The following is a 22764-nucleotide window of genomic DNA, read 5'->3' as shown; positions in this document are numbered from 1 at the left end:
AACTAGGCAGACAGAAACAAATAGAAGTACAGGTTTTGCAACGGTCTTAATATTTCAGCCATAACCTTCAACCTCCCCCAAGGTTCTAATATTCATAACTATAATCCTAGAAACTTTCTAGCCTTGTGGCTTATTTACACTGCAGCTAAACAGATGTCAGTACTTAAGGCATATGCAAGCAATGTGTTCACAGTGAGCCTGATAAACAACTGAATGATAACACTGTTTTAATTCATACAGAAACTGTATTATTTTTAGTACTTGTACTGTTTTAAAACATACAGTAACTGCTTTATTGTACTTCTACATACGACTGTTATATTTATATCAGCTCTAGCATAGTGTCTTAACTGTGTATATATAGCAGTATAGAGAGATATGTACCTTAACTGTGATGGTATGAAGGGCAGTAATCATTCTGTGTGTTAATTAAGTATGCTATGACTTTATAAATGTACTGATTATAACCTCTAACCAAAATAATTAAGTATCCTACAGTATCCAATATTGGTCTTTAACTGTTTAATAGATGAAAGCTCTAAGCCACTCCTGTTCAAAACCTGTTTTTGGGTATATATGCATAATTGTTGTAGTTTATGTTTATGCTTGAGCATTTTTGTAACTGAACTACCTTACTAAGGATCTTATTTCTTCTCTCCCTGTGCTTGCTGTCTTCTATTTAACTTCCAATAGCACTCCAGCTGGCCTACGCTCCATCAGGGTTAAAACCCTCCCTGGCAACACAGGACCCTTTCCAACTTATCAGCTGTCTCAACACCCTATTTGTCCTCCCCTGTACTCTCCTATCAAAAGGAAGGAAGAAAGTATGTGTGGTCCTCTAACTTGCTATACAGCTAATTTGTAGTATGTATGTTCCTCACTTATGTAAGTAAAGACTTCTCAGCCTGGTCAGCCAGCAGCCATACTCCCCTTTTTTTTAACCTATAATTTAAAAACTGCCCCTGTCTGGACATTCACTACCATCTCTGACCATACTGAGCATCCTTTTTCAGCCCTAGACCTGCCTTCCCCTGAAATTACTACTACTGTAATACCAGCTCTTGGCCACTAGGTGGCATCCTCTCATAGTCCCTAGCGTCTGCCCATCCCAAACCCCTAGGAAATTCCACTCTTAGCAGACTACTGTCCTCACCTGTTACTAATCTCCTTCCACACCTCCTGCTTTACTGTACTCTCCCACTATTAGCCTTGAAAATCTGCTTCTATACTTATTTTGTCTCTCTTCCAATTCCTTAACTTAACTTAACTTACCTTTCAGTCAGCATTTCATTGATTGTTCTTCTGCAACACTAGCGTTTGCCCATCCCAAACCCCTAGGAAATTCCACTGTTAGCAGACTACTGTCCTCACCTGTTACTAATCTCCTTCCACACCTCCTGCTTTACTGTACTCTTCCACTATTAGCCTTGAAAATCTGCTTTTATACTTATTTTGTCTCTCTTCCAATTCCTTAACTTAACTTACCTTTCAGTCAGCATTCCAATGATTGTTCCCCTGCAACACTCATCTTGTCTCTACCCGCTCCATTCACCCTGCGGGCTCACTCCGCTCCCTTCCCCACCCCCAAATCCCACCCACCCCAGGGGTCCTACCTTTATACTTCCTACCCATATCTCCTCCTCTTCTTGTTACTCTCTAACCACACCCCTTTCTTCTTCCCATTACTCCCCAACCACACCCCTTCCTCTTCCCAATACTTTCTAATCATACCTTTTCCTCTTCAAAGACACCCTTCCCACTATCTTTTCTCCCTACACACTCTCCTGTCACCAAACTCCACTAATATTAACCTCACTACCCTCCTTCTATCACACCACACTCTACTCACTCTCTCATCTCCTCACTATAGATTTCTATTTTCTACCTACATAAAACACTATCTATTCATATAATGAATAAACAATCCATCCCATTCTTTTTCACACTCTTATTCACACTCTCACCACTACCTCCTTTAATCCTCACACATCTATTCACCTCTTTTGAAAATCCGATAGACCCAAACCAAAACTATCCCAAAAAAGAAACCAACTCTCCAAATTCACCTCTATATTTTATTCACGCTAATATAACATCCTCATCTAACTACATACTTCCTAAATATCATAGAACACTACACACAAAATACAGCAATCTAAACCCCAAAAAATGTCTATCGCTATACAGCAGACTATCCAACCCATATTATCTAAGCATGCTACTCTCTTTAAAGGATGGTGACATCCACCCTAACCCAGGCCCCCTAACAACTCCTATCTCTCTCATCAACCTCAAAGAATCAACTACCCAAGCCCTCTCTAAACCATCTAACTCCCTTTTAATTGCTCATCTTAATATCCGCAATATAAATAATAAAGTTACTCAACTCCAAGCTCTAACTGAAATCTATTCCTTTGATATTCTCTGCTTAACAGAAACCTGGTTAAAACCAGCAACCAAAGATAATGAAATCATCCCACCTGGATATAATATCCTGAGACTAGACCGTACATCCAAGAAAGGTGGAGGGGTTGCTATCCTATATAAACCTAGCTTACAATTAACCACTCATAACTGCAAACCACCTTTAGACTCCAATGCAGAAATTCTTATATCTAAACTTCTTCTTAACAATTCCAAATCTATCTATATTATCTGCATATATCTACCTCCTGGTAATAACACAGCAACTATGGAAAATTTACTTTGCTGGCTTTCCCAAAACCTACCTCAAGAAACCATTATCCTAGGTGACACAAATATTGACTGGACCTGCTTCTACAACAGCCTCCCCACAAACCATATTAACCTATATGGGTATTCCCAAACCATTACCTCCCCTACCAGAATAAATACATCGAACAAGAAATCAAGCTTATTAGACTGGATTCTCATTAACCATCATCCTCACATTTATGACTCAGGAACCCTCCCTGATGATTTAAGTGACCACTCTCTTACCTATATCATCGGACATAAAATCAACTTTCCCTCCCCAACATCCGTTAAAAACATCAGGTCTAAAAAGTACTTTAACCCTGAACTTTTCCAGATGGAACTAAAAGCATGTAACTGGTCACCCTTACAAAACCTTCCTTTAGATGAAGCCGTTAGTTACTTTAACTCCAACTTCCTTGCCATCCTCAACCACCATGCCCCATCCAGACTAATTAGAATTAAAACCAAACATGCTCCATGGCTCTCGAAAGAAACCAAACATAAAATCAATATGAGAAACAAACATTGGGCAAAATGGAGGAAAACTAAAAACCCTATAGACCAACAAAAATTTAGACAACTAAGAAATGAAACTAAAAAAGCTATATTATCTGACAAAAAAAACTACTACCTGCAATCCCAACAAGCTAGTCAAAACAAGCCGCAGAAATTTTGGTCTAGTATCAACCAACTACTCTATCCAGGACAATCCACCACTCCAAACACTCAAAACACCGAAGACAAAACACCAATGAATATAGCTAACGCTTTTAATACCTTTTTTACTGATGCTATACAAACACTAGCTAGTCAACTATCACCAAATAACTTCACTCTACCTTCCAATGAATCAACCTCACCCCTTACATTTCACTTTCAACCCATACCAACATCCTATATTCAAACCCTTCTACAGAAACTGAAACCATGCTCCCCCTCAGCAGACCAACTACCTGCTGAATTCCTACAACTATCCGCCAAAGCCATTGCCTATCCTATTTCTATCCTAATCAATAGAACTATTACTAAAAGTTATATCCCAAGTTTATGGAAAATTTCCCATATTATCCCCCTCCACAAAGGCGGTCAATCCACTGAACTCTCCAATTACCGCCCCATTGCCCTCCTCTCACCTCTGGCAAAAATCATGGAAAAATGCATTCACAGACAATTACTTGACCATCTAACACAAAATAACTTACTAGCCAACTGTCAGCATGGTTTTAGACCTTCACACAGCACTACCGCTGCCCTTCTTTCCTTCACAGATTGTATCAACAAAAACCGTAATCTAAACAAACTCTCTTCAGCCCTATTTATTGACCTGTCTAAAGCTTTCGACATGATAAATCACCAAATTCTCATCACAATACTAAAATCCCTGTCACTTGATACATACTCCATAAAATGGTTCCAGTCCTACCTTGATAAAAGACAACAGGCCGTACTTTGGCACAAATCTCTCTCTACTCACCTGCCCGTCAACCTGGGTGTCCCTCAAGGCTCCATCCTTGGACCTCTACTTTTTTCCATATTCATCAATGACCTTCACCTTGCCATCCCCCAAGCTACATGCATACAATATGCGGATGACTCTACACTGATATGCTCAGCCCCCTCTTCTCCAGAACTTCTCTATCTTACCCAACAAGTATTTAACACAGTTGAGCAATGGTTCACACATAGATGCCTTCTCCTAAACCCCAAAAAGACTAAACTCCTCCTTTTCTCTCCTACTAAGAAGTCCCTCCCAATGGATTTCTCAGTAAACTCTACCAATAAAACTATTATATACCCTGAACCAACCTCCATACTATTAGGTGTCACCATTGACAATAATCTGAACTTTGACATCCATATTAACAACACTATAAAAACAGTCAACAAAAAGCTAGGCTCGCTCTACAGGATAAAATCCTTTCTTCTACCTTCAGCTCGAACCACTATAGCACACACTCATCTAATATCTTCTCTTCTTTATGCCTCACCTATTTTTACTAACCTATCTAAAAATAATCTTAGCAAATTGGAAATGTCCTACAATAACATTGCAAGATTTGCTACAGGCAACCCATTTAGAACCCATCACTGCCTTAATTTAAAGCAACTAGAATGGCTCAAACTTCAAAATCTAATTAAATTCCATCAACTAACTATAGCCCACAACACTCTTTACAAACCTTCCAAAACGCCTATTCTTTCCACACTAATCACTCCCTATAAAAACCTGGAATCCTTAAGGTCTTCTCAGAAACTTCTAATACATACTACTAAAACAAACAATAAGGCTGGTGACTCCCTTTTTTCTAATATAGTTGGAAAAGCCTGGAATCTCCTCCCAAATGAACTCTCCACACTTCCCTCACTATCCTGCTTCAAAAATAAATTGAAATCGTTCCTCAAAACTCACTGGTTATGCCCATGCTCCAAACCTGACTAGTCTATATGTGTCTCTAAATACTTTTCTCTTCCTACCCTGTCTACTCACACACAGCAACTCCTCCTTATTAAACTAATTTACTAAACTATCTCTAACATATCTTGATTGTATTAACATTCCTTTGTTATGCCTGTATTCTGCACTGTAAATATTACTGTGTTAACCTGCAATAGATACTGTTAATAGTTTTTATTTGTCTCATGTTTCGTTAGTTGTGATTGTGTTCATTTCATTGTCCTACCTAGGAGCTTATCTCCCCGGGCATCTACTGACAACGGACATGTATCCAGTTAGACTAGCCCGGTCAACAAATGTAAAATAAATAAATAATAAAAAATAAAGTAGGGACATTTTTCAGCAATCCAGAGGACTTTCTTCCACAATCCTTTAGGCAGAAGTCAATTTTCAATAACACACAAAATTGCAGAGGAAATTAAAAGGAAAAATCCAAATGCTTCATGGGTTAGTGGATTAACAAACCAATGATGATATGTATTACAGAGGTAATCTCAGTGTGCAACCCTGTAAAGAGGAGACACAGAGGGAATGTAGCTAGCTGACACAGCAGCTGATACAATATATCTCATGGAACCCACTCTGAGGCAAAAGGTGAAACCAAAACATGTCCAGAAGTGGTAGAGACCCGGTGCCATGAGTGGAAGTACGGAAGCTGTAGGCAGAGGTTTGGGAAGTGGGTAATCCAGTAGCTTCTGTTGAAGAAGAGCCAACAAGTGAAAATGGTTTCATCCTGGTGAAGGCATTGAAAATGGGCAGGAGGGCAGAGGGGCAGTGCACTCAGAAAACAAGGGCAAATGGGAGTTCATGGAGAAAACGTGTGCAAACGGGAATTCACTGAAAAAGCATGTGCAAATGGGAGTACCAAAATAATGATTTGTTTTTGCCTCCAAGGTGGACAACTATTAGAGTTAGGTATTTATAATTAACAGTACATAATAGGATAAGCCTTAGGAGTGGAGATAACTGGCTCAGTCCTTTCAGTATGGATGTGCAGCTAACAGGCATTGGTGCACTCTTTTGTGCTCCCTGTGAATGCTGTCTTGTATAGATTTTCAGCAAACTGTATGAGTGCTCAGGTATTTTTTTAGACATTTGTTTCAAATTCTTAAGCTATAGTATTTAGGCATTCTTATGTATTATTCAGATCCATTTTGCTGTTTTGTGAATTGCTTAGAAAATCCCTTGTAGTGAATGAACCAGTAAAAAGTAGAAAATAAGATGTCACAGAGGAAAGAACATTTCTCCAATCAACTTGGACTTATAGCAATATCATGACTGAAAGGGATCTGCTGGATAAGACTTTTAGCAATGCCAGGAAAAATGGATGTATATAGTCATTCTGGATCACAGGAAACTAGCTGGTTTATTATTTCTAATGATATACACATCTGAAATGTTTTTCTTTTTTTCCATTATATATGTGATAACTTTCATATCTACAGTAGTTATACATACACCGGAATCAGTTATTTACATTCTTTCTTTTGTTGCTTAAATTCAAGAAACAATTTACCTGTTACATTAATTATTTCAATTGTAAACAAAATTCCATGTTCATAGGTTGGTACTAGGCTATCAGCCCTAGGGCCTATACAAGCCTAGCCATAACAATTCCCTGGCTATTTCTCCCCACACTATTTACTTCCCTGGACCCCTGTCTAGCAGGTCGACTGACGTGATCCCTGGGGTGAATTTCCTTTCTCCCATCCAATCCTCAAGGTTCCTTTTGAAGAGGGCCAAAGAGACACTCTGCTTGACATGTATGGGCAGTCTATTCCAGAGTCTGGGGAGTCTCTAGGTCAGAAACCTATCCCTCCAGCATGTCTTGTTTATTGTGATGACAAGGTTTAGATCCCTGGAGTGTGTGGCTCTGAGGGATTGGGATTTCTTTAAGTGTAGCATGTCCAACAGCTCAGGGTTTGACATGGCCTTGTATGTTAAGCAGAGATTGCCTCTTAGTAGACGATATGCGACAGAGTATAGCTGGAGTTTTTTAAGGCGGTCAGCGTAGGGCATCTGCTTTAGGCCTGTGATTCTTTTAGTGAGGTATTTCTGTGGCCTTTCCAGTTGTTGCAGATGTCTTGAGAGGTACATACCAAATGGAGTGTTATATTCTATAATGGGTCTAATGAGGGATGAGTACAGTGGGACAATGACCTCCTTTTTTCTGGATGAAAAGCCCTTAGTGATGAGGTGTGCCACATAGAAGGATTTCCTGACTGTTGTGGCAATGTGGTTATCGAAGGTGAGACCATTGTCCACCTGTGTCCCTAAATCTCTTATCACACTTTCGGTGTTTAGTGTACTGCCACCTATGTGGTAATTCACGGGTACATGTTTTTCCCAAAGGGGATAACTATAAATTTCTTAGCATTGAGCTTGAGCCCATGGCTCTGGCACTAAGCATCTGTTTCTGTAAGGCCCTTTTGTAGAGTATCCACATCATTTGGGGATTCAATAATGGCTCCCAGTTTGCAGTCATCTGCAAACTTTGTTTGCCAGAGTCCCTTAGTGTTGGCCTGTACTTCAGAGAAGTAGATGCCAAACAAGAGCGGTCCCAGGACTGAACCCTGAGGTAATCCACTTGTATCTATGTAAGGTATGATTATGTAAACTCACTGCCACTTTTCCAACAAACATTGCTCACCTATCATATTGTATGTGAAGGTATAATCCTGCATTATGTTGATTGGGTCACAAATCATGAGCCTGATCTTCACTGTGTTCAATATACCACTGATGTCATAAATCATGTTTTGTTTCATAAATAGGCAGTTGAGAAGAAATGATACAAAACAAATATTAATAATCAAGAATAACATAATTAATAGTTCTGTGTTTAATAAGCATTCTGAGCTTTTTGTTTTATTTTTGCATTTTGTCAGACTTGGTAGTCTGAAAACAGCAGCAACTTGTATCTAAAATGAGCCAATAAACTATTTCTAATGCATTTGACTTTCTTTCAGGTCATGTCCATGGAGGAATACGATATAGTGGATCTGGAACACGAAACATTAGTTTTAGTAGTAACAAGCACATTTGGCAATGGTGATCCACCTGAGAATGGGGAGGTAAAACTTGTTATATATACATTATAACTTAATTTATCAAAGGAAGAAAATGTATGGGTGTAGCATTCCCCTAACTAGGATGGAAAAAATTATAAAAATACAGAACTGTGTTGCAGAATAAGCGAAGAAGTTGATGCCTTTTTTGTGGTAACCAAAATGTTCCTATGTATTCAGCTTTCAGTATGTGTAGCACCAAATTCATGCTAACATTACTTGAAGCAGTCAATGATCATTCATTAGCATGTGAAAATTATTAAACCTTACATCAAAGGGGCATCCTGTTGGAAGTAAGTAAATAAAAGATATCAGAGTTTTTCCTTTCACTTTCAATGCTAGTAAATTAAACTAATAGTTATGTGTTGAAACTGTATAATATTACAGTACGGGAATGTGTCATTTTCCTTATTGTTGTGTGATGTCACATGATGTCAGAAAGTATATTTATATTTAAGGGGGGTGAAAAGCACCCTTTCACAAAAACTCTTGCTTTTGTGTTCTCAAATGATTTTATAGAGCATTTGACATTTGGATCTGATATATTGAATTTCAGTCATAATTTGTGTTGAAACATATGATTATGCTGGCATTCATTGACATGCATGTACACCATTCCAAATGGACACCAAAATATGTTGAAAACGTGAATGCTGACACACTACTACACACACATGGATTGAGAAACAACCTCGGCACTTAGAAACAAACTCAGTACATGCTAAACGTAGAGCAATAAAAATGAACAAACATCATTTTTGCCAGGGGCAAGCTCCCCTGCATCCCCCACACCCCTTGCTAAATATATACACTAACTCTGAGACTGTAAAAAGTCAGAGAAAGTTAATATAACAAACCATGAGAATTGTGTGAACTTGCCCACTTGTTGACCATCTGTATAGTCAACCAAAAGTGGTCCACTAAACAAATGTTGACCAAGTACACTCGACCTAAGCATATATACAACTGTACAGATGTCTGTATATATATATATATATATATATATATATATATATATATATATATATATATATATATATATATATATATGAGAAATCAGCATGGATGAATCTCCCTTTGGTCAACATCTGTTTAACAGATAAAATTTAGTTGACTATACCAATAGTTGACAGGTATGCAAAATATATCCTTTCCCTGACTCAGATTTAGTATATATACAATTTACAGGGGGTGTGGGGGGCACAAAATTTTGTTTTGCATATGCCAAGATTTTTGTTTGGTGCATATGTAGTAGTGTGCCAGCATCTGCAAAGTCAACCTTTTGTGGTCGACTTTGTGAACATTGATATTTGGGTCATTCGTTATTTTTTAGTAGACTCATATACTTTACACATATAAATATGTCAGCTCAAATAGGTAGGAATATGCAATTCTGTACTATCAGTTATGCATTTGGTTGATATAGCAAAATAAATGACAGAGGTGGAAAATCAGGTGGCACAGCACTTACTTTCCCCTTTCTAAATGTATTGTTTTAGGTTCAAATTAATATAATAATTAAAAGCATGCACAAGGTTGAATTTGTATTAAAATAGAATATACTACATTGATAAAAATATAGACCTATGAAACTTAATGAATAGACATTTTTGTACAGCATGAATAAGGCAGGAAAGAAAACTCACTTTTCTCAATTAAGGTTTAATATTTGTAAGTACTAATAAAAAGGTTCCTTTATATTCATAAGCTTCTGGGTAGGAAACAGCCACTTGGGTTAACGTTTAGTCCATATTCTGGTTCCTCAAATCTTTTTGGCTGAACTATTGTTTTAATGTGTTTTTCTTTCTTGATGAGCATTGGAGAAGCTATTCTGTATTCTGTGTCTACTCTCTGAGAAATCTAGAAAACTGAAAAGATTTCTTGCAAATCTACGCTGATTCTCCTTATGCAAAAAAAAAACATTCAGTTGTCGACTGAACCTGTCTAGTTTCCTTTCTGGACAAACCTCCTCATCTTTATTGCAAATGGCTCTCTCTGCCTCTGTGGATGACTATGCCACTAAAGTTAATTAGATGACATATCACAGTTCTCGATTCCTTTACCAGAGTGTAATCTGTATAGCAGTCATTTGTCATGTAACCAAGACAGGATCTATCTCAAAATTCACCTGAAACTTCTCAGTTGTGTGTTGTTAGCTGAGCAGCTCAAGGAACGGCCGAAGAAGAACACTAAAGATAATGCCATTTACTAGAGATTCCTTTGCAAGTAAAAGAAGGGAAAACTTACATGTCTTTTATTTTTTTATTTCTGCATCAGTTCATTAGCATCCTAGCCTGAGGCCACAGACCTAAAATGTATTACTCTTTGACAAGCATATATGTATATTGGGAGAAAAAATAATGGGGTTTGAAAAACTGGCACTTAAGTGTCTTCTAAAACCTAATGAGTTTTATTCATCTCATTTTTGGTCTGTTGATATCTTAATGTCCCAGAGAAAGATCATGTCCAGTTGGGTTCAAATGAACAGCTTCGAAGTCCAATTTCCTTTAGGTGTGCTAGATTCTTTGTGGGCTGAAAAGTAAGCAGACACCACAACAGGAGATGGCCAAAAAGCCCTTGTTCCCCAGCTAGCAAACTCTTTTGAATTGAGCTGTTTCTTTATGAACTCAGAAAGAGTATTCAGGGTTGTCTTTTGGAACTGGTTACACACTGCTACAATGTATATCAGAAGACTGGACAAGGTGATTCCATAACAATACATGAAGGAAACTAATAAATGCAGTTATCACAGCAGCAATGACATTATATGAACAATATATATTACTATAATTATTATATTATAATACAATATAATTATCAATTTAATAATAAGCTTCATTAGCAAGGCTTCACTTTTATACATGCAAACCTACACACACACACATACACATCTTTCTAGCAGTTTTTACTGAATGGTTTCTCTGTGTGACCTTTTTACCCTTTGGTTTATATATCTCATTCAGGCATACTGTGCCTTTTTTGTATTTGTTCAGTTAACACCCATAGCTCTTTATGGTGTCCAGACCTTTTTAGGATCTGGCTTCTTTAACTAAGTGACTTACCAGCTAATAATGAAGAGTATTATAAAGGGGAAGGAATAATTAACAAACTGACACTAAGATTGTTAATGTAAGTTATCCCAGAGTAGAGAAATTAATAACTTTTTGCCACTTATTATGCATATTTTCATATTTATGTTCAAATTTTCACAGCTGAGAGACCTACATGCAATTGAGGGACATGGTGTCAAATGCTATGGAGGGAGACAGGAAAATTCATTGTCAATATCCATTTATATCACAATATACTAGAGATACTACAAATTATTTGTTAGTAATTATGACAATAAGCAATATTTTCATATGTACTTAATACTTCAAAAGACAAGTGACTTACAAACTATTGCAAAGCATCAGGTGAAACCTTAGATATTGCTGAAGTAAACTGTCACTTATATTTCCCCTATAGGTTGCATATCCTGAGAGATGTTCAGTGATATTTATATACAATCAAGTATATCTTTTCATATTTCTGTAAATATCCAGAGAGGAATTTCTTGCTGTCGTGTCAAAGGTTATGTCTGGTTAACAAAAGTGTTTGAACGGTATATGTCTAGGTAGTATAGTTTACAAGGTATGACAATTAATTTTTATGAATGTTTAGCAAAGAAATACAACTCTGGGTCTGTATGTATTATATTATATTAGAGTATTTATGTAAATACTATGAATGTACCAACTGCTATTGCTGTAAAGGACACTTCTTACTCATAACATTGCAATTTGTACAGTTTTAATAGTTTTTACTGTTCATAAAAGACTTACATTTGTTTTTCGTATGCCTTTAAATTGATTTTTCATAAAATGCTCTGGAATGCAAAGATGTGTGCAAACTGCTAGATGTGTGACATTCCACACAATGTATGAGCTAATTATAGTTTCACACTATTTAATCAACATAAGCCCATAAACACAGCATAGCAGGACTAATAACATTTATAACAACCTTGTAATAGTTGTAGAGACCTGATCACAGACCGGTTGAGACCATTAGAGTCATCAGTGTGAGCGCTCTTACTCTTCTGCCCTCTGACCTACATTATGATACTGTATGTCAACACATATCCTCACCAGAAATGCTTACCACTCAAAAGTATATACCGTGCAGTTTACAATAACTTGAAACCTAACGGCTTGGCCTTCACTCTTTCATGCTTGGGTAAACCTGCATATGAATTGTTATAGGTTCATAGGTTCATAGGTTCATACTAGGCGATCTGCCCTAGGGCATTTATAAGCCTAGCCAGAATGTGTTTGGCTTTCGCCACCCATTTTAAATTTATTTTGCTATGCCCTTTTTTGAGGTTAGTATACTGTGCCTCTGTCTAACAGTGACACAGAAGTGATACCCGGGGTAAACCTACGATCTCCCATCCACACATCAAGATTCCTCTTGAAGAGAGTCAATGAGGGACTCTGCCTAACCTGGACTGGGATTTTATTCCAGAATGAAGGGAGCCTCTGGGTTATGAATCTGTCCCTCCAGCATGTCCTATTTATTTCAGTGCTGAGGTTCAAGTCTCTCGAACGCGTAGCTCGATGGGATTTGGATTTTCTGAGGTACAGCATATCCATTAATTCCGGGTTGGACATGGCTTTATACGTCAGGCACAGATCGCCTCTGAACAGGTGGTATGCCACTGAGTAGAGCTGGGGTTTCTTTAACCAGGCAACATATGGCATCTGTTTGAGCCCTTTGATCCTCTTGGTGAGGTACTTTTGGGGTCTTTCCAGTTGCTGCAGGTGTCTGGTAAGGTACATCCCAAAAGGGGCATTGTACTCAATTATGGGCCTGATGAGGGATGAGTAAAGAGGCATGTTGACCGCCCTGATCTAGATGTGAATCCCTTCATGATTAGGTGGGCTATATAAAATGTTTTTCTAACCACTTTGGCCACGTGGTTGTCAAATGAGAGATTGCTATCAACTTGGGTCCCAGGTCCCTAATTACTTCTTCTGTACTTAATGGATTACCACCTATGTGGTAATTTGTGGGCACTTTGTTTTGCCAAAGGGATGACTATACACTTTTTGGCATTTAGCTTGATGCCATGGCTCTGGCACCAGTTGTCTGTTTCTATGAGGCCCTTTTGGAGGATGCTTGTGTCGGCTGGAGAGTCGATTATGGCGCCCAGTTTGCAGTCATCTGCGAACTTGGTCAGCCACAGTCCTTCCGTGTTGGCCTGTACCGCTGAGAAATATATACCGAACAAGAGAGGTCCCAGGACTGAGCCTTGTGGGACACCACTTGTAACTGGTTTGGAGTCTGACATGGCTCCAGCAATTCTAACCATGTGGGTTCTGTCCTTGAGCCAGTTTGCAATCCATCTAGTGACATAGGGGTTTATATTTAAGCTGGTGAGCTTATCTATAATGCCCGAGTGGGGTATTGTATTGAAGGCTTTTGTGAGGTCCAGGTAGGCTGTGTGGACCACCTTCCCCTCATCAATGGCCTTGGTGACTGTTTCAAAGAAATCAACCAGGTTTAAGAGGCAGGATCTGCCCTTAACAAAGCCAAACTGGGTAGGATCCAGTGTCTGTAGGTCCCCAATATCTTTATTTATGAGGTCCATGATGATCCTTTCCATAGCTTTGCAGATCAAGCTAGTCAGGCTTATGGGGCAATAGTTTCCAGGATCTGTTGAGGCACCACCTTTATGGAGAGGGACCACTGTTGCTGTACGCCACTATTTGGGCACATATCCTGTAGTAAGGCTGAGATTGAACAGTAGTTTTATGTTTGGGTTTAGCTCTTCTTGGCGTTCATGTAGGACACAGCCCGGGACACCGTCTGGTTCCATTGATGCTGTGTTTTTTGCTTTGGAGAGGGCGGCTCTTACCTGAGCATCTGAGATGTCAGGGGGGCAGCACTCGGCTGGGATAGATATTTGCCCTTTTGGTGGGGGGGGGGGAGAAGTTTGCGCTGAACCTGTCAGCTAGGATGTTGGCAATGTCTGTGGGTTCGCTGTTCCATAGCATTTGAGTTTATAAATTCTAGGAACCTTTGGGCTAGGATGTTGGAGCTAGAGTAATGCTCCCAGTCTATGTTTGGGTAGTTGAAGTCGCCCAATATAATGGTATTTGGAGAGACCTTCATATTTTCCAGTGTTCTCAGGAAGGCCGAGTGGGGTTCCTGGGTTTGGGAGGGTGGTCTGTAGCAGGCTATAAACTGGAAGGCAGTTTTACCCACTTTTAGTTGCACATGGATAGTCTCTCATGCTTCGTGCTTTGCCACCAACCTGGAGGTGTGGGTATCTTTGATGAATATCGATACTCCCCCTCCTTTTGTGGTTTGGTCCAAGTTTTGGGCCGAAAAGCATGGTATGAGGTATAACCTGGTAGTGCTGGGGTGCTCTCGGGAGCCCTGAACCAGGTTTCTGTTACCGCACAGATATCGATGTTCTCCATGCTAAGGAGAGTTTCGAGTGCATGCATCTTGAGGTTTAGACTTCTGGCGTTGAGTAGCATTACTCTTAGTTTCTTATCCCTTGTGATACCTATGGAGGTGGGTTTGTCTTTTGAGCCTTGCCTAAAAAAGGCACTATAGGGGTAGCAAAAGCCTTTGCCAATATCCGAAAGCCCAGGGGTGACAGGTGCAAGGCGTCCCTAGTGAAGCATCGTGGCTTGTCGAGCATATCATCCCCTGGATCCCTTTGAATGACACCAGTACTTAACCCAATTGTTGAAATTGATCATCTTGTCTTCATATTGTGGCATCATTCTTGGTGAGGGTAAGATGCTACTCAAGGTCAGGGTCATACCAGCCTGGGCTACATGCTCAGAGAGCTCCTCTATGTCTCTTTTCATGTAGTCCAGGGAAGTACGTCTCAGGTCATTCACACCAGCATGGACAATGACTGAGTCTTATTTGTACTTGCCTTGGAGTGACCTGAGTGCTTGTGTTATGTGGCGGATCCTAGTGCCCGACAGGCTGCTCACCGTGACCCTCTCCTTGTTCAGCCTGGTGAGCGGGATGTCAGTGTGCCTGACGATAGAGTCACCTATTACAAGTGTATCAGGTGTGTTGTTTAGTCTTAAAGGCTGTGACTGTTCGGCACACTGGCTTTGTGAGATATGTGTTGCACGTGTTTTGTTTTGGGGTAGCGGTTGCTTGAGTGTCTGCTTTGGAGGTCTCTGCTGCTTAGGCAGATCTTTATTTAGAGCCTCCGAGTATGTTTTTGTGTGATTATGTGTTTGGTTTGCTGTCATGGTAGGTCTATGTGAGACTGGAATTGTAGTGAGTGTGGTTTCCTTCTCCTCCTGACTGGTTATGCCAGTACTGAGTTGAGAGAGCTTAGCCTCCAGTTTGGCTATATGGTTGCATCTCTCACATGTGTTGGAATTTGTTGGGAGGAGGAGAGGGTTGTTTGTGTACATGAGGCAGTTGTAACATTGCCTCAAGATTCCCAGATTCACCAGCTGGAGCGAGAGGAGATTGACAACTGACCTTTGGACATGCTAGAATAATATTGGGAATTCCTTTATAATTGAAAACAAGGGCCAGTGGGGAGTGAGGGTGTAGTGCTTTTAATTTTTAGTGCTGACTTATATAATTGCTTTAGTGAGCAAGTGCCAGGTAACTTAAGTGCAATGTGTTACAGGTAACTTAAATGCAAAAATGACAAACAGTAACTTTCTTTCAAGTGAAACAAGAAATAAGTACAGTAAGCAATGCAGATATCACTAGTGATCCACAGAAGTGCTGAGAAGCTGCATATTAGGTGGAATTAGCGTTCCAGGGAAATAAGCAAACAAACAACAAGCATATAAACAAAGCTAGATTCAGCAGGCCTGGATCTAGTCTATGCTACAGCAAACAAGGTATACCAATTTCAGTAAGATACAGTTCAAATATTCAGGCACCATAAACCTTTAACCAGAAATTCCCAGCTCAGAAGGACAGAGTCCAGCCTCTTCTCCCACAAGAGTGAAGACCATGAACCTTCTTAATGTAAAATAACTGGCCTGAAGCCCAAGTGCTTAAACCAGAACTAATACACTTTAAGAATAACAGACACTGGGCTCTCAATCAGCAGTTCCCAACTTAGAAGGATGAAAGCTACCTGTCCTGCCACCACAGTGCATGCCACAAACCTTCCTAATGTAAAACAACTGGTCTGAAGTCCAAGTGCTTAATCCAAAAGACTTAGAATGATAGCTACACTTTAATCAAGTTACTGCCAAGCAGTAATAAATACAATTGAATACTTTAGAGAATGTCTGGATTAGTGCTCAAGTTACACAAACAAAGCTAGATCCAGCAGGCCCGAATCCAGTCTATGCCACAGCAAACAAGGCACACCAACTTCAGTAAGAAGTAGTTCAGATATGCATGCACTATAAGCCTTTAACCAGAAATTATTTATTTTTCCTTTCCTGACTGGGTTAGTCCCAATATGTCAGTGGCTTCTTTTTACAGAATTCACTGGATGGTATTCATATTGACTTGGGATAATTTGGCCAAGGCACTTTTCATTAATTGTCAGGGATCTTTTACATATGAGCAATTGCCAACTTAGGCAGAGGGGACATCACACTAATTTCTTAACCAAAGGACAACACACTCAAGAATGCAGCACTAACACCACCACCACCCTTAAACCTTCACACACACACACACACACACACACACACACACACACACACACACACACACACACACACACACACGCACACATATACTGCACTACAATGTTGGCAATGGAAAAATCAATCCTAGTACAAGAGGTGAGAATAAGACCCACAGACTTATGATTGTCCAACATCAAAGGTGAGTGTCCTACCTGTTGAGGCACTGACACTGCTCTTCCTGAAGTGCTCTAGATTAAGGAGTGTATGCATGTGTCCTACAAACAAATTCTCCTTGATATGAAAATCTGTACATTCCTTCCTCTGCTGTTTGACCAACAATAGCTACTATCTGAAAAAAATAACTCTTCTGTATCAATAATTTAATAAGCCTTGCATATAGCAAATATTTATCTATACCCTTGCAGGCCCATTTGCTGTTCAGGATCCACTGAAGAGATTCTCCTGATGATTCCCAAGGCAATTGTAGAATATTCTAGTGACTCGGTCTATGAAGCTTTAGTCTCCATTGTTTCAAATTCATTTTCATACACTTTGATGGACACCAGTGAAGGGGATCTTATTGTTTCTGTATCTACTGACTGACATAAGCAAAGCTGCACAGACAGGGAAGGATGAAAAAAATGACCCAGTTTAATATCTAAATTATGAACGTTCTGTACTTTCAGAATTGTAATTTAAATGAGTCTGATGCCTTGAAATATTATCGCATCAAAATTACACCCATGGTATGGTTATTCTGCAAACATGTAGAAGGAAGAACGTGCTCCAGGCAGACAACAGGCACATAGTACCATGAGACATATGCAGCAATAAAGCAGAACCGGTTCTGTAATGATATGCACGCCATCCAGATAACAGTAATACAAACCAGTGGTGCTTGCTATGTAATCTATTTCTGGAGCATCATAAAACAGAATTTTATGTTCTCAACAGTTTCTAAATCAGCACATTGTTTGCAGTAGATTAACTGTACAACTATAATACAAAATGTGTTTATAGGAAAATCTTTACGGCTAATGCCTTTGTTCTTTGGTTAAAATAATTCTTAACATAAATAAGCTATGGTATCTAAATGCAAGTCAGCATGTAAACACCATTAATAAAATTGTAAGTCAGAGAGAAAAACTAAAATAAATGACTAAATATTCTGTAATCCGTCATATCCTAACCAATACAGCCAAAGGAAGGTATTTTAAAACCATGTACTATGACTTATTGAATTTTAAAATCAATATATGTTTTTACAAATATTGATGGAGGTTTACAAAATCAAGCTGAAGGGCTTATCAATGATTAAGTGTGGCTGTGACTCAAACACAGATCATTATCACCCAGATGGCATGACATTTTATTGTTTCAAAAAAGCTTTAAGTATATGACAATCAATTAAAGGAATTTGCAAGGGTTGCAGGGTAAATTCTAAGGTTATCCATAAAAAAATATTTTAGGATGAACAAATTGGTTGTAAAAGCAGTGTCAACCACAGTTCTGTTTAAAAAAATGTATGGGTAAGGCCCCATAAAGCTTATTGTGATCTTCGTGTGCCAAACAGGCAAAGGTTTCCACAAGATAAATTACCTGCCCTCTGACTATTGCATAGTACAGTAAGATGCATGTGACACATGCTTTAATTGCCAATGTAATATAGCAGTAGTAAAAGTGAGATGAGCATCATGCTAGCTCATTGACAACACGTGTCATTTTATAAAAGTTAGGCATTGCTCAGAGGCACCTGTGTGCAGTAATATGATACTGGCACAAACAGTTAGATCTTCTGGCTCCAGCTGTTGCACTGTTATATCATGCTTTATTTGTTTAGGTCATGCAATATTTGATGTCATGCCATATTTGTTTAGGTCATGCAATATTTGATGTCATGCCATATTTGTTTAGGTCATGCCATATTTGCTTGCTTTATAATATGAGAACCCAAGGAGGGAGGACAGCTTCTTATTCCTGTACCCTGTCACTGTGGGAAAGTCTGACTCCATTAGATCTGTGCAAGAATGCATATGGGTTTAGTAGCTTATACCATATTGACCTGAAAGGATTTAAGCATCATGCCAAAGAACTGCAGAAGAAGCCTCTTTATGAAATGCTCTACAACACCGCAATAAGGAATTGTGTACTGGAGTGATTCAGCATAACACTGAAGATACTACCTTAGAGCAAGTCTGAACAGAATGGAATATGAGAGGATGGATACCTTAGACAACAAGCTGAACACCAAGAGAGAGTGGCTACCAAGTGTCAAAAAGCAGATAAGAGGGTTGTACCTTGGATGATATATGTATATATATATATATATATATATATATATATATATATGTGTGTGTATATGTGTGTGTGTGCGTGTGTGTGTGTGTGTGTGTGTGTGTGTGTGTGTGTGTGTGTGTGTGTGTGTGTGTGTGTGTGTGTGTGTGTGTGTGTGTGTGTGTGCATGTGTGTGTGTGTGTACATGTATTTGTTAAGGCTAAGTCACTGAAATACACAAGTTGACACAAATATAACAAAGCAAAATTAACGAAAAAGTAAGACAGCAACAGAAAACTTCACAGATGACAAATTCATGAAAAAATATGAAATTCTATATTTATTTACAAAACTCCAAAGAAAACGCAGAATTTCAAACAAATCTTGAAATCTGATAAAATTTAATTTAAGGTCCAATATTCATGCCAAAGAACAAAGAAACTCAACAGACCTGTAACAAGATCTATTTTGCAAAACCTTCTTAATATTAATGCCCTTTGTCAGGTACTTTTTCTCTTCAGAGAAACAGCCACACAAGCTTGTGTGTGCATGTGTTTATGTTCACAAATGCCAGCAATCCACATCGTCACCATTTACAATATCAGACCTGTCCCTTTAACACGTGACTCACCAAAACTATGGGACAGACTGTAATATGGTCTTGCAGTGGGGCTAGTACCTGACTTTCACTACTCTACTACTTTATCCATCCTCAACCCCTTTTCCCATTTTGGATATGCGGTGGGGGTGTCACATCAACGGTGACAGTCATTTTGAGTCATCATTTACACCAGTGGGTGACTAGCACTCAGAAGCTCGACTCTTCAGCAATTCGAACCTCATATGGTTGAGACCATATTATCGACTTTTCTGAAAGTCAAAGCTTTTGAATGGAGATCATGGTACAATGGAAATCAAGGAATTTACCCTTTTCCCCATTGTAGTACAATCACTGAGCTGGCATATATACTTGCCCCCCCCCCCTGCAAAAATTAATATTTCTGCTGTTTTCTGAAGTCTGACTTTCCAAAGGCGATCATATGGTCTTGACCATATGAAATTCGACTTTTTGAAAAGCCAAGCTTCTGAATGGAATCCATATAAATATATATACACACACATATATATATATATATATATATATATATATATATATATATATATATATATATATTTTTTTTATATATATATTTTTATATATATATATATATATATATATATCTATAGCTAGAGAGACACAAACAGACTATTTACAGAGATTACATAAGCAAGTTAAACAAGTTCCACAGGTTAGAGTTAATCCTAAACTGGTTAACAAACATTCTAGAGAGAGTTAGCCAGGCTTGATACATTGACATAGCCAGTTAAGTGACAAATGTTGTTTGAGTCTAGTTTTAAATTGACCTAAGGTGGAAAAAGGGTAATATCAGCTGGAAGAGAGTTCCAGGATCTACTAGAGAGTTTGCAAAGAGAGAGAGGCTGTGTTATTAATTTTGCTAGTCTGAATTAGTAGTTTGTTAGAGGATCGAGCGGTCTAGGATTGTTTATAGGGATGATAATATTTTAAGTGCAGAAGTATTGTCCGGATTATAGAGGATTTTATAGGCCATAATCAGTTGGTTATACTGGATTAGGTTGGGTAGTTCAAATATATATATGTATCTAAATATATATATATATATATATATATATATATATATATATAGAGAGAGAGAGAGACAGAGGTCGGTACAAGACAGTTCATTGATCTGCCTTTTCATCGAATCATAAATGAATGAAAAAACGTAATTGAAGCAAGTACTTGAAAGTACTATGGTTGCATCACAAGTCATACAATAGTGCAGAAGGTTATAAAAAATCATTGGTGCTGTGTTTTAGGATCTTGGCATTGTACAGACTACAAGGCAAATAAGTGTTGCACATCATCTGTACATGGTTAATGCCAGCTCTCATGTCGTACTCCCATCTCTAGAAGTTTGTGTTTGTGTGTCAGCGGTGACTCACTTTATGTGGTGTATTCTCCTTTCTTCATGTTTGTGTTTCCTGCATGGAGATGTAGGGGGCAAGCCACCCAGAAAAAAAAAAAAAAACTTTGGTGGAATGTCTGGTGTATATGAAATTTGCTATGAAATGTGAGTCAGTGAAATACGTTTTCTATGAAATGTGTTTTCAATGAATTTTTTTCAGTTATTTGTGATCAGATGAAAAAGAAATGTTATCAAAAGCTTTAGTCTTGCACATGCATACTATATATGTATATATCTGTGTGTGTGTCTATATATTGACGTAGGTTCATAGGTGTGTACTAGGCTAATGGCCCTGAAGCCTTTACAAGCCCAGCCCATAGGATTACCCTGGTATTGTGCCAGCCGACCTTAGTTCTCAGTGCCTCTGATGAGTAGAGCCACTGGATTGATCCCCAGGATGAATATTTTCTATTTCCCATCCACTCATAAAAATTTCTCTTGAGGAGGGCCAGTGAGGTGCTCTGTTTGACATGTATGGGAAGTCTATTCCATAGCATGGGCAGTCTCTGGGTTATGAACCTGTCCCTCCAGCATGTGCTGTTGATTGTGGTAATGAGGTTGTGGTTTCTGGAGTGTGTGGTGTGGAGGGATTGGGATTTCTTTAGATGTAGCATTTCTAACAGAGCTGGGTCAGACATGGCTTTGTAAGTAAAGCAGAGATCACCTCTAAGTAGGTGATATGAGACAGAGAATAGTTGGATATTTTTGAGTCTGTCCACATAGGACAAGTGTTTAAGGCCTAGGATCCTCTTTGTGAGGGACTTTTGTGGCCTCTCCAGTTGTTGCAGGTGTCTAGTGAGATACATGCCAAATGAAGCATTGTACTCGATGACTGGCCTAATGAGGGAAGAGTAGAGGGAGACAATGACCTCTTTCTTCCTGGATGCAAAACCCTTAGTAATGAGATGTACCACATAGAAGGACTTTCTGACCACAGTGGCAATGTGGTGGTCAAAAGAGAGGTTGCCTTCAACCTGTGTTCCCAGAACACCTTCTGTGTTCAGTGGACTACCATCGATGTGGTAATTCATGGGAACTGTTTTTTTTCCAAAGGGGATGATGACACATTTTTGGGCATTGAGCTTAAGGCCATGGCTCTGACACCAGTCGTTCCTCTCAGTGAGGTTTTTCTGTTGGATGTCAACATCACTTGGGAAGTTAATAATACCTGCCAACTTGCAATCATCTGCAAACTTTGTCAGTGAGAGTCCCTTCATCTTGGCCTGGATTTCAGAGAAGTAGATACCAAACAGGAGAGGACTCAGGACCGAACCCTGTGGGACTCCACTCATGACTGGTCGGCAGTCTGACTTGGAGTCAGCTACTTTCACACTGTGGGTTCTATCTATGAGCCAATTTGCAACCCACCTAGTGATATAGGGGTTGATGTGTAGCTTAGTGAGTTTTTCTATGACTCGTGAGTAGGGAATGGAATCAAAGGCCTTGGCCAGATCAAGGTAGGCTGTGTGAACCACCTTGCCTTCATCCACACCTCTGGTGACTGACTCAAAGAAGCCAACCAGGTTGAGCAGGCATGATCTACCCTTCACAAAATCAAACTGTGTTGGATGCAGAGTTTGGAGATTCTGTAT

The 22764-nt window shown here is 39.0% G+C and overlaps 1 protein-coding gene across 1 annotated transcript in view; it reads left to right on the top strand.

Moving 5' to 3' along the window:
• The window catches only part of NOS1 (nitric oxide synthase 1), a 1255637-nt gene that overhangs the window by 805506 nt on the left and 427367 nt on the right, over positions 1-22764 (top strand). Inside the window, exon 14 of the mRNA XM_044068292.1 lies at positions 8143-8247. Within this exon, the coding sequence (XP_043924227.1) occupies positions 8143-8247 (105 nt within the window). The remainder of the gene's footprint in view (positions 1-8142; positions 8248-22764) is intronic.

The sequence above is a fragment of the Protopterus annectens genome, chromosome 4.part0 (genome assembly GCF_019279795.1).
Source record: "Protopterus annectens isolate FY-2018-M chromosome 4.part0, PAN1.0, whole genome shotgun sequence".
Taxonomy (NCBI): Eukaryota; Metazoa; Chordata; order Ceratodontiformes; family Protopteridae; genus Protopterus; species Protopterus annectens.
The sequence above is the reverse complement of the archived record's forward strand: the minus strand, read 5'-3'. Positions and strand labels throughout refer to the sequence as shown.